This window comes from Podarcis raffonei, chromosome 15 (genome assembly GCF_027172205.1).
Source record: "Podarcis raffonei isolate rPodRaf1 chromosome 15, rPodRaf1.pri, whole genome shotgun sequence".
NCBI classification, from domain to species: Eukaryota; Metazoa; Chordata; class Lepidosauria; order Squamata; family Lacertidae; genus Podarcis; species Podarcis raffonei.
Window position 1 is genome coordinate 27,681,362 of NC_070616.1, and position 14,336 is coordinate 27,695,697.

Genomic DNA, 14,336 nt, shown 5'->3' on the forward strand with positions numbered 1-14,336 from the left:
ACCTCACACTTGCATCTTCCTTGGGAACAGGGCTAGAGTGGCCATTACGCAAAGTGCTTCCCAAGGAAGCTTCAGGCTTGGCGGGGGTCATGCAACATGAAGTTTCAGTGCTCTTGTTCCCTCTGGAGTCGAAGGCATGCAGATCGAACATGGGCCTCAGAGAGCCAGCGCTTTCTGAAATGGGTATTTATTGTGGTGGGATAAGCATACAAGAGCCCTGTTGGACCGCATCTATCTAGTGCAGCATCCTATTCTCACAACAGCCAACCACATGTTTGTGGGAAGCCCGCAGAGCAGGACCTGAGTGCAGCATCACTCGTCTCATCTGTGATTCTCACCAAGTGGTATTCAGAAGCCCATTACAGCCAACACTGGACAGAGAACTTAGCCACTGTGGCTAATAGCCATTGATAGTTCTATCCTCAATGTCTTCTTTTAAAGCTGCCACTATATCTGGTTGAAGCTAATTCTACATTTTAACGATGTGCTGTCTAAAGAAGTACTTTCTAATGTCTGTCCAGAATCTTCCACCATCCAGTTTCATTGGATAAAGTATCATGAAATCCAATTTGGCCATGCCCTGCATCATCATACACACCTCTTGCTTGCCTTTTCTCTACACTAAAAAGCCCCAAATGTTGTAAGCTTTCCTCGTAGGGGAGTTGCTTCATTCCAGTTATCGTTTTTGCTGTCCTTTCCTGAGCCTCTTCCAGCTCTTCAATATCCTTTCTCAGGAGTGGCAACCAGAACTGTACATAGTATTCCAAGCATGGGTGCACCACAGATTTGTAGAATAGCATTATGATACCAGCAGTTTTATTTTCAATTCCTTTCCTAATGATCCCTAACATGGAAGCCACCCTTTTCACAGCAGCCAACAGCTATCAACTATGACCCCAATGTCTCATTCCTAGTCAGTCAGGGCCAATTCAGACTCCGTGAGCATATGTGTGAAATTAGGGTATTTTTTGCCTCAATGTGCATCACTTTAGACTTGCTTGCACTGAAGAGCAATTGCTATTTTACTGCCCATTGACCCGCTTCGGAGAGATCCTTTTGGATCTCCTCAAAATCCCTTTTTGTTTTTGCCCCCCTGAACAATCACCAGTAAAACTTGGCTACCTCCCTGCTCACCCCAAGTCTAGATCATTCATGCACAAGTTAGAAAACACGGGCTAGATGGGCAGGCAGCTGTTGAGCTCAGCAGCTGGGTCAAAGCCTTCCTCTGAACTCTTAACTTTTCAGTCATTTTCAACTTCCTTCTTTGTGGGCTGCTCCAGCTCTGGCAGCAGGGTACTCAATACATTGAAGCTTCTGTTTTTTTAATACCTGGGGCACAATAGAAGAAAAGTACTTAAGGAACTCCAGACACAGGATGCTTTATTGCTATGATTTAACACATTTGCTCCACGGGGTCTTGTTTTCTTGCTCCTTGTTTAACTTTTGTGTGTGTGTGACTAAGTTATGTAGACAAAGGTAATAAAACACTCTATTTGCAGGGGGGGGGGGCAATGCTATACTAGCAAGCCTGAATTTTCTGCCGTGCACATTTTCGCTATAAAACCAAAGGGCTGATAGATCTCTTCTGTGTGGGCTCAGCATGACTGTTAATTTCGGCACATTTCGATTTAAGGCTCCCTCCTACATAAGTTTTAACAGCTCCACCATTTCTAAAGGGGAATGAATTTTTAATACTATGATGATTCCACCACATACGTACACATACCCGTGTGCAACTATACATGCTTTGCTTAATGCTGCCAGGTGATTTATCTTTAGACATCACCGTGGTGAAGGTGTTTTATTTCAACATTTCTAAGGGAAGCCATGGAAATCAAGCTTTGGTTCAAGGACCTTGACATTAGCTTTTGCCTATATTGGAACTGAATTTACCTGTGAAACCACACACCATAAAGGTTGATATGCTGGACCAGATGTCCTATGAGGACTTGTCTCCCCTGGGAACTCCTCTTGGAAATCCCACTTTGGACATCATAAATTAAGAACTCCAAGGTTGGAAGTCCGATCCCCATATGGGAATGCTGCATATTCTTGCATTGTAGGGAGTTTGACTAGATGATCCTTGGGGTTCCTTCCAACTCTGTAATTCTATGATAATCCTGAGCCCACCCTGCCAAAATCCCTAGATAATTATCCCCCCCCCACACACACACAATAGCTAAAGGGCACAGCATTTAGCTATTCAACCTCACTGTTCAGCGTAAATAGCCATACAGCAAAGCTATCTCTGGCTAATTTGCAAGCAGAGCAACACAACTTGCTTTTTGCAAGAACACAAATCACCTTTGAAAGGAATGGGAGGTGCACAACAAGGAGCTGGGTTTTGGGTGGAGATCAGCACAAGCCACAAAGAGAAAGGGCGTGTGGAGTAAGCTTTTGTTTCTCCAGCACTAACAGTTATGGAAACATGCACATTAAATCACAGCCCAATCCATTAAATTTGGAGAAGGCCTCCAGCGGTTCTCAACCTGTGTGTTCCCAGATGTTGTTGGACTACAACTCCCATCATCCCTGAGCTCTGGCCTTGCTAGCTAGGGGTGATGGGAGTTGTAGTTCAACAACATCTGGGGACCCACAGAGAAAGGCTGCCTTACACTGACATAGGAGGCTGTGATATTGAGCAGGCATGTGAGAGCTTCAAACGGCACCCAGGTCCGGTCAAGTGAATCGGATTCACTGTGTAAGGACATGCCACGCAAAGTGGCAGAAGGGCTGGTGTCTCTACCTGAGAAATGCAGGCCATGTTTATGCCCATAATAATCCAGAAAGGTTAAAACCAAGGCCTGGAAGAGCCAGGGACAGACAATATTATTCATTGCCCTAGTTTAGCGTTAAGTGTACTGCACCTATTCTAATTTATTGATGGGCTATTTAAAGCTGGTGTTAACCTGTTTGTCTTGCATTATAATTGAATTTGGTCTCTAATTTAAGTGAGCGAAATTCAAGAAGTTCATCCTTCCTCAATCAATATGTTCCCCTTCAGTGACCCATTTCAAGATAGCTTCATAAAAAATAATGTATTTTGTTTTAATAAATTTAATCGCTATGACAGGTGCTCAATTTTTATTGGCCGCTTCTCTAGGCATCCCTTTGCCAGAGAACAAAGCCATGCTTACAATCAATAGTAATTGATTAATCAGCATCCCCCATGAACAAAGGTGCTAATCAGTTTTTGATTAGTTAATCAAACTACATGGAAGGGCTACACAGGTCCTTTTTGATTGTGCCGTGTTCTACAACACATGTTAGCAGGAGCACAATCTTAAAAATGGGTTGTGATCGGCTGGAACATAGTGAATAAATGCAAAGAGATTGCTTCACTTGTGCACAAATGTATGGGTTTGTCACATTACCAAATAAACACAGGCAAGGAGCAAGAGATGGGATGTAGTTTTAATTTTCTTCCTACTCATTCAACCTAACGCTATAAAGAGGAGTTCAAAACAGACTTAGCAGTAGAAATACTGGTCAGAATCCAAGAGGAACCTTGGAATGGGAATTATGCTAGAATGCCATCATGCTTTTACACAATCACAATCTGTTTCATGGACGCAGAATGAAGCCTTGGATTGCACCCCTCCCATCCCACTTGGTTAGAGCAGTTCAGTGTTGTAGAAAGAGAGGTTAAAACAAGCGACAGGAGGCCTCAATTTGGAAGAACTCTGGGCCTCTGACTGCTTGGGGGAGAGGAGAAATCAGTTCACGAGTCTTATAAAGTGCTTTGATGGGCCATGAAAGAATTTCATGAGCAAACCATCAAGCCAAGCCAATCTGGATTTGTAGCCTGGTGTCAAACAATGAACAGGAAGGTCCCTCATGTTTGGCATTGTACGTGACCCAATCTGCAATTTTATGCAGCCAAAACAGACCCCACTCTCAACATATATTTCAACTAGGGTTGCCATATTTCAAAAAGCAAAATCCCGACTCCAAAATTAAGCTCTTTTTGGGGGGAACAAACCCAGATTGTTGAGCTTCTTGGGGAAACCTAACCCAAAAATACTGATTTTAAATTGTTTGAGCTGTTTCTGTTGCTTTTCCTATCACATTGACATACAGTATAGCCAATTCAGCAAAATTCCCCCAATGCCATTTTTACACTCAAAAACCAGGACATGTCAGTAATTTTCCGGACGTATGGCAAGCCTATTTCCGCTTTGAGTGAGTTTCATCCTATCTGCTGTTATTGCTGTATTTGAGGGTTGTAATATGTGAACAGCTGTGGTATCCCCCCCCACAAAAGTTGTATACAAAAGACAGCAACAATAAAAACAACAATAAATAATGGGGGAAAGATTAAACCTTTTGGGACAGTGTCATTATCAGATTGGTAAGAGGCGACATGAAAGAAAATTATTTCAAGATACCTTATCAGAGAAACCACAGAGATTATTTAAAACCTGTCCAGTGTTAACAACTGTTGAGAGCTCTGTTAAGGCAGATTTTATGCATATTTTTTGTTACTGCCTGTACCAACTAAAATTTCAGAGCACAGTTCTAGACAGAATGAAATAAAATGCAGTTTATAGCACCTTGCTAAATCCAAAGATAATTCTTTAGGGATATTTAAGAGGATGGCTTGAAACTGCTGCTTTAGAACTGTTATTTAATTTATTTGCTGCTGCAAGATTTGATAAAAAATGGTCTCTGTTGATATAATTTGAACAAAAAATGTCAGGGTAAAATACAGTTTTGTATTTTCATTCGAATGCAATTATTGGTTCTGTTCTCATTTTATACAGCCAACTAGATGCTTCTATCAATTACTACTACTACTACTACTACTACTACTACTACTACTAATATTGCTATTACATTAATATCCTGTCCATTCTCCCAAAGGAGACCAGGATGGAAAACAAACGTGTGATAAAACAATCAAAACATCTAATAATTGATTCCTACACAGGTAAAATCTAACATTTCTTATATTATTCACCTTTATAATTTATGTTGTAACTGTTGATTTCCCCCCCCCCCTGCCACTTATGAGTTTTTATTAGTAATATTAGTTCTGTCCCCTTCCCCCCTTTTTGGTTCTATAGGTATTTTTAAAGATTATCTTAAAAAACAAAAAGCAGATCTGCCAACACAGGATTCATTTCATGCTGTGAGTATCAGTGGAATACACAGCTATGGATTTTTTTTAATAGCACAAACTCCTCTCCACGTCTCCAGTCAACAGTGTAATTTCCATCTTAGTACAGTATACATCTTTTATGTCAAAATGGAAACACATTTTATCCATTATAAAATATAGGCCATATAAACACCAGCCCTGTATACTCCCTGTAGAAAATGGCATATCCAGACTAACACTACAGTTGCCTGAACCCTAACTCCTCAATTGGAAAAAAGGGCCGAGTTTTAACTTGGATTAGTTAAATCTCCATTAGATCTCCACTGTGGGAATGTGGAGAGCAAATCTCCACTCAGCTGTGGGCTCTTGGACAAAGCACCAGTCAAACTCAAAGGGCTGTTGCGAAGGTAAGAATGGGATAACCCCCATGTATACTGCCTTGAGTCGAATGGGGCGTGGGGAGGGACAGGATACAACATAGGATAGTAAAATAGGAAGGACTACATCTTTTCCTGGCAAAGATATTCAATCTGCTGTGAAAAAAATAAGTAAGGTTGGCATATAATTCATTTAGAGTCTGGTATGCAATGAAATAATCTCCCTCTTCTCTCTGCACTTAAGAGAATCCTGCCACATCCATTTAACAGCAGCACATGACAGAGCAGGCAACCCAGAGTCCAGGCAAGGTTGTATTGGAGACACACACCCCTCACCCCTTTCCCCACACAAACCTGGCATCCTTAAGTGTTTTACAAATGCAACAAAATTTCAACCGAACCGTTCTCTAATTAGGATTCAAAAAAATTATTTCCAGCAACTGAGCTCACAGCAGCTACTAGACAACCTGTAATATAACTCGCGGCGCTCTATGCTCCCATCACCTCCCCCCCTCTCGAGTGCTGCTATACACGTTGGTAAGTTCTTGTCCTTATCAAGCGATTGGGAGGAGGAAAAGCCCAACGGCAAGAGGGGAGAGGAGAGGAGCAGCCATTCTGAATAATGGGCCGCTGCATCTGATTAGCTGCGATTCTGCCGCACAGCAATTGCACAATGGATTTTTGTTTCGTTTTGTTTTAAAGCAGCCAGGATGCAAACAAGGTGGAAAGCAAACAAACCCACAGACTGAACAACCACATTGGCTTAACCTAAGAACTAGCCCTTACCTGAGAGATCCCCATAGTCCAGCTCTTCGGCGGAATTTGGCAACTGAGTAAAGCCTTACAAGTAAAAACAAACTCATTTTTCTTTGTGTTCCTCAAGGGATGAGAAAACAAAACACTTAAGAACAGAGGATGAATTTCTCAGGGAAAAGAATAACGAAAGAAGTCAATCCCTCGGCATCTGACAAAAGCTTTTTGCTCAGATTAGCTTGCAAACGAGGCTCTCCAATCAGTTAATATATTTTGGGGTGGTTGTTTTTTGTTTTTTTGCCTCTTTTAAACCAAACAACCAATAGACTGTCAGAAAGATGTCTAGGTCTGCACCACTGAAAACACATGAAACATGTACAAAACATTCAGAAACCACTCATTCATAACTGCATGCAAAAACAAGTCCCTCCCCCACCAAACATTAATTGTTAAATTTTCTGTATCACTTTAGTTTACAATTCTTGCTTTGATTATACACACACTTAAAATGCAAACATTTTTCCAGCTTTCGGTGCACATTTTGGCAATGCTGGCTAAGACAGTCTATTGTCAATGTACAGCAGCCTGCCCCAGACTGGTGCCCTCCAAATATTTTAGATGACAGCTCTCATCAGGCTCAACCAGCATGGCTGTGCTCCCATCAATCCCATTATCACCTAAACGGTCATACTGGCTGGAGCCATTGGGAGTTGCAGTCCAAAATTAAAATTCAAAATCTGACGGGCAGCAGGTTGGGGAGTCAGATTCAGGACTATCTTGAAGTGCTCTTTTCAAAACTACAGCAGCAGCACATGGAGATGGAGAGTTGTTGCATTTTCATTTTAAAATATTCTGGCGTGATCTGTTTTATGGAAAGCCATCTCAAAGTTGACAATGCAGTGAGGCAGAAACCCCTGCCTGGATCTTTCTTCTTGGCAAAATCTGTTGGCAAAACATGACGTTTGGTTTTTACAGCTGCCACTTTTCAATTGGTTTTTTTTTTTTTAATGATTCATTTGTGGGAAAGTTTGGATGCTTCTCAGCCAAAGGCTGCAAGGAGATGGCAGTTGATGGAAGCCTGTTTAATTAAGAGAAAAGCTGGGTGTCACATGAAGTCCCATTGTCTTCCATTGTCTTTTGCTACTGATGGTGTGCTTTTTATACCAAAAAACTGCACTGGAGAGAGAAGAGAAGCAGCAGCGAAAGATACTACACTTGATCTTAGCCAAAAGGCCGAGAAGCAGCAGCAGCAACAACAACAGTGTGGAAAGAGACTGCCTGACCCTATTCCTACTTGCTGGCTCCTTCCAACGGCAGCCCCCCAATTTCTTTCCTACCATGAGGAAGGAGTGTATGAAACATAGATTTAGAGAGGCTGTTTTTGAACTGGGAAATGGCCAGAGGGTAGTAGATGCATGCTCTCCTTACACTGCTCAGGCTGACAAGCTGCAAAAGATAATTGTGGTTTTTTTAAAAAAAATGTGAAGGAAAACACTTTTTCCTCTGTGTAATGTCTAGCTTGGCTCTAAAACAGCTTTTGCCAACCTAGTGCCCTCCAGGTGTTTCGGACTACAACTTCCATCAGCCCCAGTCAGCACGAGTGTCATAGTCCAAAACGATTGGAAGGCACCAGTTTGGCAAAGGCTGTTCTAAAAAATACTTGCTACCCAATGACTGATTGCCAATGTAAAACCGGCTTCCAAAACCACGTTATACAACACAGCACAGTCAAAAAATTAATTTTTAAGATGCAGAGTGCCAAGCTACTACTTGCCCAGATTTGAGCGGGTACCTTCCCCCCCCAAAAAAAAATTTATCTGGGCTGCAGTTGATGAATTGCCCTGCTAAGATTGAACAGGAGTCTGAATGCTAATCTGAAATAGTTAAGGCTCTGTGGGTAGTTGGGAAAGCAGCTTCTGTGATGCTGGAGAAAACACACTGACATTTTACTGTGAAGGGGCCACTATCAATTGTGTCAGCTGCTTTAGCTTGTAAACAATACTTTGCAGGTGCTTCTGTTAATAGCTAAACTGTGCACACTCTCATAGCAAAGGAAGAGCTGCAGGCTTTGCAAACTTTGATGGAGAATGTCATTTGCAAGTAAAAGAAAGGCGTGTACTAAACTGCCCTCTCTGAGTGAGTTTTGTGTTGGTTCTCCCCCCCCCCCCAGGATGCAAAATTCTGTGCTCCTGAGGAGGTATAATTATTGTAAATCATGGTAGGCTTTCCTTGCCTAGCTGTAAGGTGAAAAGTGTTCAGGCACACATTTACCTGTATGTCTGAGCTGTGAGTGGCCCTGACTAAGCTATGCCTTCTGCCGGCCACATTAATGAAACTGTCACACACTGCAGCTCTGGGGCTTGTGGGGATACCTTTGCAACTTCATCTCTTTGCAGTTTTTAGGTGGGAATGAATAACTGCTATCTGTTAGGGAGACATCGCAGCTTGAGGCTTTGAACTTCCCTAAGGAGGCTTAGCTCACTGCACAAAGATAAAGGGGACCCAGAATTGGTATATTAGTGTATTTGGTTAGTATATTTGCATAAACGTTTGCTTTAGCTTGACTGGAATAGAATTATGTTGAGATGTATTCACGAAGGCAGCCATAACCCTGGAAAGTCCCACATTAGAGATGCATAGGGAGTCAATTATAAATATCCAAATATAAAGGTCAACGGACATGGTCCACTGGAAATGTCTCGGGTGCAAGCTCAGTGAAAGAAATGGGATTTTGCTAACAACACAAGTGTGCCATTGAATGCATGTTTGCAACACCTCTTTCCAATCAAGCTGACGCAGTGAATTGCGCCCATTGTGGAGTCGAGGTGTGTCAGTGTTCACAGGTTGCCACTATTTTTGTCCAGGTTGGGGGGGGGGGGAGTTTGGCTTTAGAAAATATTTGCACTAATGCAGTGTGTCAGCAGCAATCTGATGTGAATTAGGCGCTTCTAACCCGCCCCACACCCAACCAAATAATTGGGTCTGGATTGTAACTAGATTGTGCATTTGTGTGTAGAGACTGCAGCTGGCTGATAATCACCAAGTCAAGTGGACACTGCTGATAAAATTATATGCTGAAGGAAGAAATATTACTGATTAGTGACAACAAACATGCCTTTGAAGCCACTACTGGAATTCAGAAGACTGAATCTCTGGGCCCTAAGGTCACACTTGTAGTACAAGAATGCAAGCTGACTCCTCAAAAGCATCATTTAGAAAGCTATTTTTATCTCCTCCAATCTGTTTCTTTTCAGAGGATTTTCTTCTTTCACTTAAAGAAAACCTTGTTTTCTGAAAAGTAAAAAGGGCAATGCTGAATTTTTTATGAAGCAAATGGTCTTTTATTTCCCCCGCCCACTCCACAAACGAAACTGATCAGTTCAACTAGTCCATTTATATCAGAATCCCGGTAGACTTAAAAATGTCACCGAATGGCATTCTTAGTAGTCAAGAAACATGAGAACAATTATGTCTTGGTTTCTTCTCATTATACTTCACATTTGGCTTTTAAAATATTTTATTCTTCATTTTTGATTAGCAAGCATTCCCACTTTCCTGCAAATTCTCTCTGTGTGTGTGTGAAAAATGAGAGTTAACTTTCCGACTGCATGCAGTTGTTCAGTCACTTGGAATTAAAGAAGCTGGAATCAGTTGAATAAGTACAGCAACTGTCTAAATACGTACTTGTGTCTAACGGGCACTCTGCTTTCCTTTCCTAGACTTTTATTTGCACAACACAACTGCACACTGCTTCCTAAATTGATTTCCAGAGCAGCAAACACATTTCTAAAAATAAATAAATAAAAGAAGCTTAGAAATACTACTCAAAAGGTCGTCTCATGGATAGGTCTGGAGAACAGTTATGCACTACAAACTTAATCCAGAGGGGAGTCTAAGGTGCTGAATCATGTCTGGATAACAGTGTGCCATTTGGAAGAATACTGTCAAAAGGCAGGATATAAATCTGAATAAAATGAAATTGACAGAGGGGCATTTTGGAAATCCTTGCTATTATCTAAGTGTTGACTAAATGGAATTGTAAACAATAATCAGACACTGATCCACAGGTATGTCCATTAAAATTTGCTATAAATGCTGTGAGTAGCAATACCCCTACTTTATTTACAATATGAATATTAAGGAGAGGAGGGCATTTACCTAAGACAAATTCTGTTCCCTTGTACAGAGAAGCCTTGATTAGTCAGGTCTTTCACAACACATTTCTTGCGTTGCTCAAGATGGTTCCAGAAGGATTACAAGGTAGGACAGTGGACACATTTTCTCTGAAGGCAGATGGATATTCTACTGCCACATTTTATAACCGAGGGGCTCAAATAAGATGCATGGTTATATAGTCTAAGCTCACGAGTAAAACTGTTTTAATTTATATTCCAATATATGTATAATTACTGCTTGGGCACCTTAATCATAGCAAGTTTCACTCAGATACTCTCCACCCTGTCAGATGCTGGTTAAAGGAGTCCTGCACAATATTTCCCCTAATTATATAGCGAGTTCAATCTACATTATGGCGGATAAGATCCCCTAAAGGTAAAGGTAAAGGGACCCCTGACCATTAGGTCCAGTCGTGACTGACTCTGGGGTTGCAGCGCTCATCTCGCTTTATTGGCCGAGGGAGCCGGCGTATAGCTTCCGAATCATGTGGCCAGCATGACTAAGCCTCTTCTGGCGAACCAGAGCAGCGCGTGGAAACACCGTTTACCTTCCTGCCAGAGCGGTACTTATTTATCTACTTGCACTTTGAGGTGCTTTCGAACTGCTAGGTTGGCAGGAGCTGGGACTGAGCAACGGGAGCTCACCCTGTTGCGGGGATTTGAACCGCCGACCTTCTGATCGGCAAGTCCTAGGCTCTGTGGTTTAATCGACAGCGCCACCCCTACTCAGTGCCTAAACAAAAAAAGGAGCAATGTAAGTAAGATGCAAATATAAAATCATTTTACAACTTTATTTTTTAAGAGCATTTGCCTTAAAACAATCCTATTCTCCAAGGAATTGGGAGTAAATTAGTAACCTCTCTTTGATAACATTGTCACCAGGCTGTTGCTCCCCTGCTTCTTTTTATTAGTTGGGTTGTTTTTAACAACTGTTTTCTTTTATGTATTATATTTTGTGCATTGTTGGAAACTGCCTTGAGATCACATTGACATGATGAAGGGCTGTCTACAAACTGGAGAAATAACAATAAACAAATTCATTTCCCCTCTGTTTTGCAATGTATATTGAACCATACTATGTCATTTAGAAGCCGGTTTGTCTTGGTCTGTGGCAATGGAAGGTATTGCTTGGAGGCACTAGGTTGTTTAATTTCACACCCCTCTCTTTTATTATTGTGCTTGAAATATGGTTTTTTACTGCTAATTTTTGTATGCAAGGGTATTTCTAGTAAAATTTGCAGGGGTTTTGTGTCTCTCAGAGGATGAGTGATTGCTCTCCCAGATGAATCTACACAATCTTTAAGACTTGCAAAATAAGACCCTGTGCCGTGTTCACACATGCACTTTAGAAGCCAAGTTTTTTTTTTTGGGGGGGGGGAGGTGCCAGTACTGTGTGAGTACAGTCAGAAAAAAAGCACTGAGCGTACTCACGACAACTTGCCCTCCATCCCTGAACGTCTGCATCCAGTGTCTTCATACAGAAGTTAAATACAGCACTGAGGACAAAATTGTACCCAGCTGTACATCACAACACAAAGACCATGGGGCCAAAACAATCTCCCAGTCCTAATCTCTGCACATAACCCTGGAGGTAGGAAGTGAACCACTATATAACAGTGCCCATAAGACCCATCCCACAGAGCCTGAGTCGGTCCCTGAGAATACCATAGTCAATGGTATCAAAATTTGCTGAGATCAAGAAGCAGAAGCAGTCGTACTCTGCCTGTCCCACTCTTAATATAGGCCATCCACCAGGGTGCCAAAAGCTGGTTCAGCCCCAGAATTTGTTCACATGATATTGCTGCTTAATGTTTTGCTGCTGCTGCTGCCTCTCTGATGACTCTTTCAGTAGTATTTTTTTGTTTTATCATTTGTCATTTTTGTCATTTGTTGTTGTGAGTCATACTGCAGGCTGAAAAGTAGCATACAGATGTTTAATTTTTTATATATAAAAAAAATGCTGCAGAAAAATTACACCCATCATCCTGCCATTTTAAATTGCCAGTTATTTATTTCTTATTCTACTGCTGTCACACTTGTGATTTCAAACGTAGCTAGCCAAGATTTTTGCTTGCTGAATATTTTCTTATCGAGCCAATCCTGGACCACGTGAGAAGAGGGCAGAGACAGCACAGACTTCTGGGCTAAGACAAAGGAATAATTGCTGCTTCCAAAAAAATAATAGTTTTCAGGCTCTTTAGTGACTGCCGATGCTGTTCCCCTTTGATACTGCTGTGGTTTTTCTCTCTCTTCTATTTCAATGATAACAGTTATATATATTTTAGCATGTCTTCAGATGTGGGCAGGCTGTTCTACATAGCTTTCTGTTCCATTTGAATGGTTGGGTAGCATGCTTACTTCAGAGGAGCCACAGAGCGCTACTTTAGGTTGTGTTTGTGTGGGTGTACAGTCTAACTCACCACGTGGATCCTGCACCCCACTCATGTCCTGTGCTCATAGGTCTGCTTTATCAACTTTGAAAATGACATGGGTTGCCCATATCTCCCTTGGGATATGTTGCTCCCAGTTTAAATGATATGACTGCTGAAACCCAATCTCCAGGCTGAATTGCTGTTGAAAAGATGCTCCATTTGAGATGTCCCTACAGCTGGTCAACAGCATCTATAACCTGAAGGCCACTATAATTCTCTCTCTCTTTTTAGTAACAGCACATGTGTGTGCATTGCAATGCTGCACAATGTCTGAATTTCAATGCAATGCATACATTTAACAACTGGCACATGGTTTCTGTTTCAGATGAACCAGGAAGGAGGAGGAAACTGAGGGTTCAAAGTGTTCTGCTGGAGATGTTAGCATTGGGGTCAACATAGCCAGTGGCGCACTCCAGGTACTGTTGGAATACAGCTTGTATCACCCCTGACCACTGGCTATGCTGGCTGGGGCTGACGGAAGCTGGGGTCCAACTTCTGCAGGGCACTATGTTGGTTATCCCTGTGCTAGTAAATACACATTCACTTCATTAAAAAAAAAGGAGGAAGTGTAATATGGCACTGTATTTTCGCCATAACTTGGGGGGGGGTTTACAACCCACTAGAGAACTTATTGTGAAGTTGTTCAGAAGCACTTGTCCTGGGGAATTAGCATCGCACTTGGAAATATTTGAAAGCAGCATTTAACATCCTAACTCTGTCTGAACTGCATTATTGAAATGCATATCTGATTTAAAAACGACACTCTTCTGCTCTTCCTTTCTCTGGTAAGTGGTTCACTGGGGAATAAAGGGCATTGTTAGCATCATTAGCCAAAATAGGGTAGGTGTACTCTCAAGTCAAGCTTTGTAGGACAAATTCATGGAATGACTTTTTTTAGGATAGAAAGGATAAAAAAAATCAAATCTCCAAAAATAGCAAGGGGTTGGCTTGTAGGAATCATTTGGTCCACCTCTCCAGCACGTGCAGCTGTCCTGCTTTGTTCTACTGATTTAGAGAACAGAAACTTTCCAAAAGGCATCTGCACTGCAAGGTGAAAGTTAAAAGGGAAATAGGATTCTTGAAAAAAGGCACTGAAGTGCAGCCAAAGCCAGAGCCCCAGCATCAGCCATGAACAGCATGCTGTTATTAGAATTCTGACAATGAATGCAGAAGAGTGGGGGGAGGGGGGAAGCACACCTGGAAACCCGCAAGTTAAAGATCTCAGCTTTATATGCAGTTGGAAGAGTTAAATGCCCGTGCTTTAAACTTGCCCATGCATAGCTGCTGTTAAGTCCTGCATTGTGAGAAGAGAGATGGCGGGAGGTTGCTATAGTTTTGCATGCAGACAAACTCCTTCCCCCGCCTCCAGTCCTTTCGGATACACTCCAAAAAATTCATGGAGTGATCAAGCACCTCCCTCATGTTGAAAAACAGCCTGTGTCCTCAAATGAGACTTTGGGTATTTGGCCTTCCACTAGTGTTTTAATTTGAAATTTTT

General features: G+C 41.8%; 1 protein-coding gene across 8 annotated transcripts in view; it reads right to left on the minus strand.

The window, feature by feature from the left end:
* The window catches only part of CADM1 (cell adhesion molecule 1), a 514,437-nt gene that overhangs the window by 231,120 nt on the left and 268,981 nt on the right, over positions 1 to 14,336 (minus strand). For 2 of the 8 annotated variants that reach the window (XM_053367112.1, XM_053367109.1), the window contains one exon: positions 6,265 to 6,318. The exons of the other annotated variants lie outside the window; for them this stretch is intronic. In XM_053367112.1, coding sequence (XP_053223087.1) covers positions 6,265 to 6,318 — 54 coding nt within the window. The remainder of the gene's footprint in view (positions 1 to 6,264; positions 6,319 to 14,336) is intronic. 8 annotated transcript variants of the gene reach the window in all.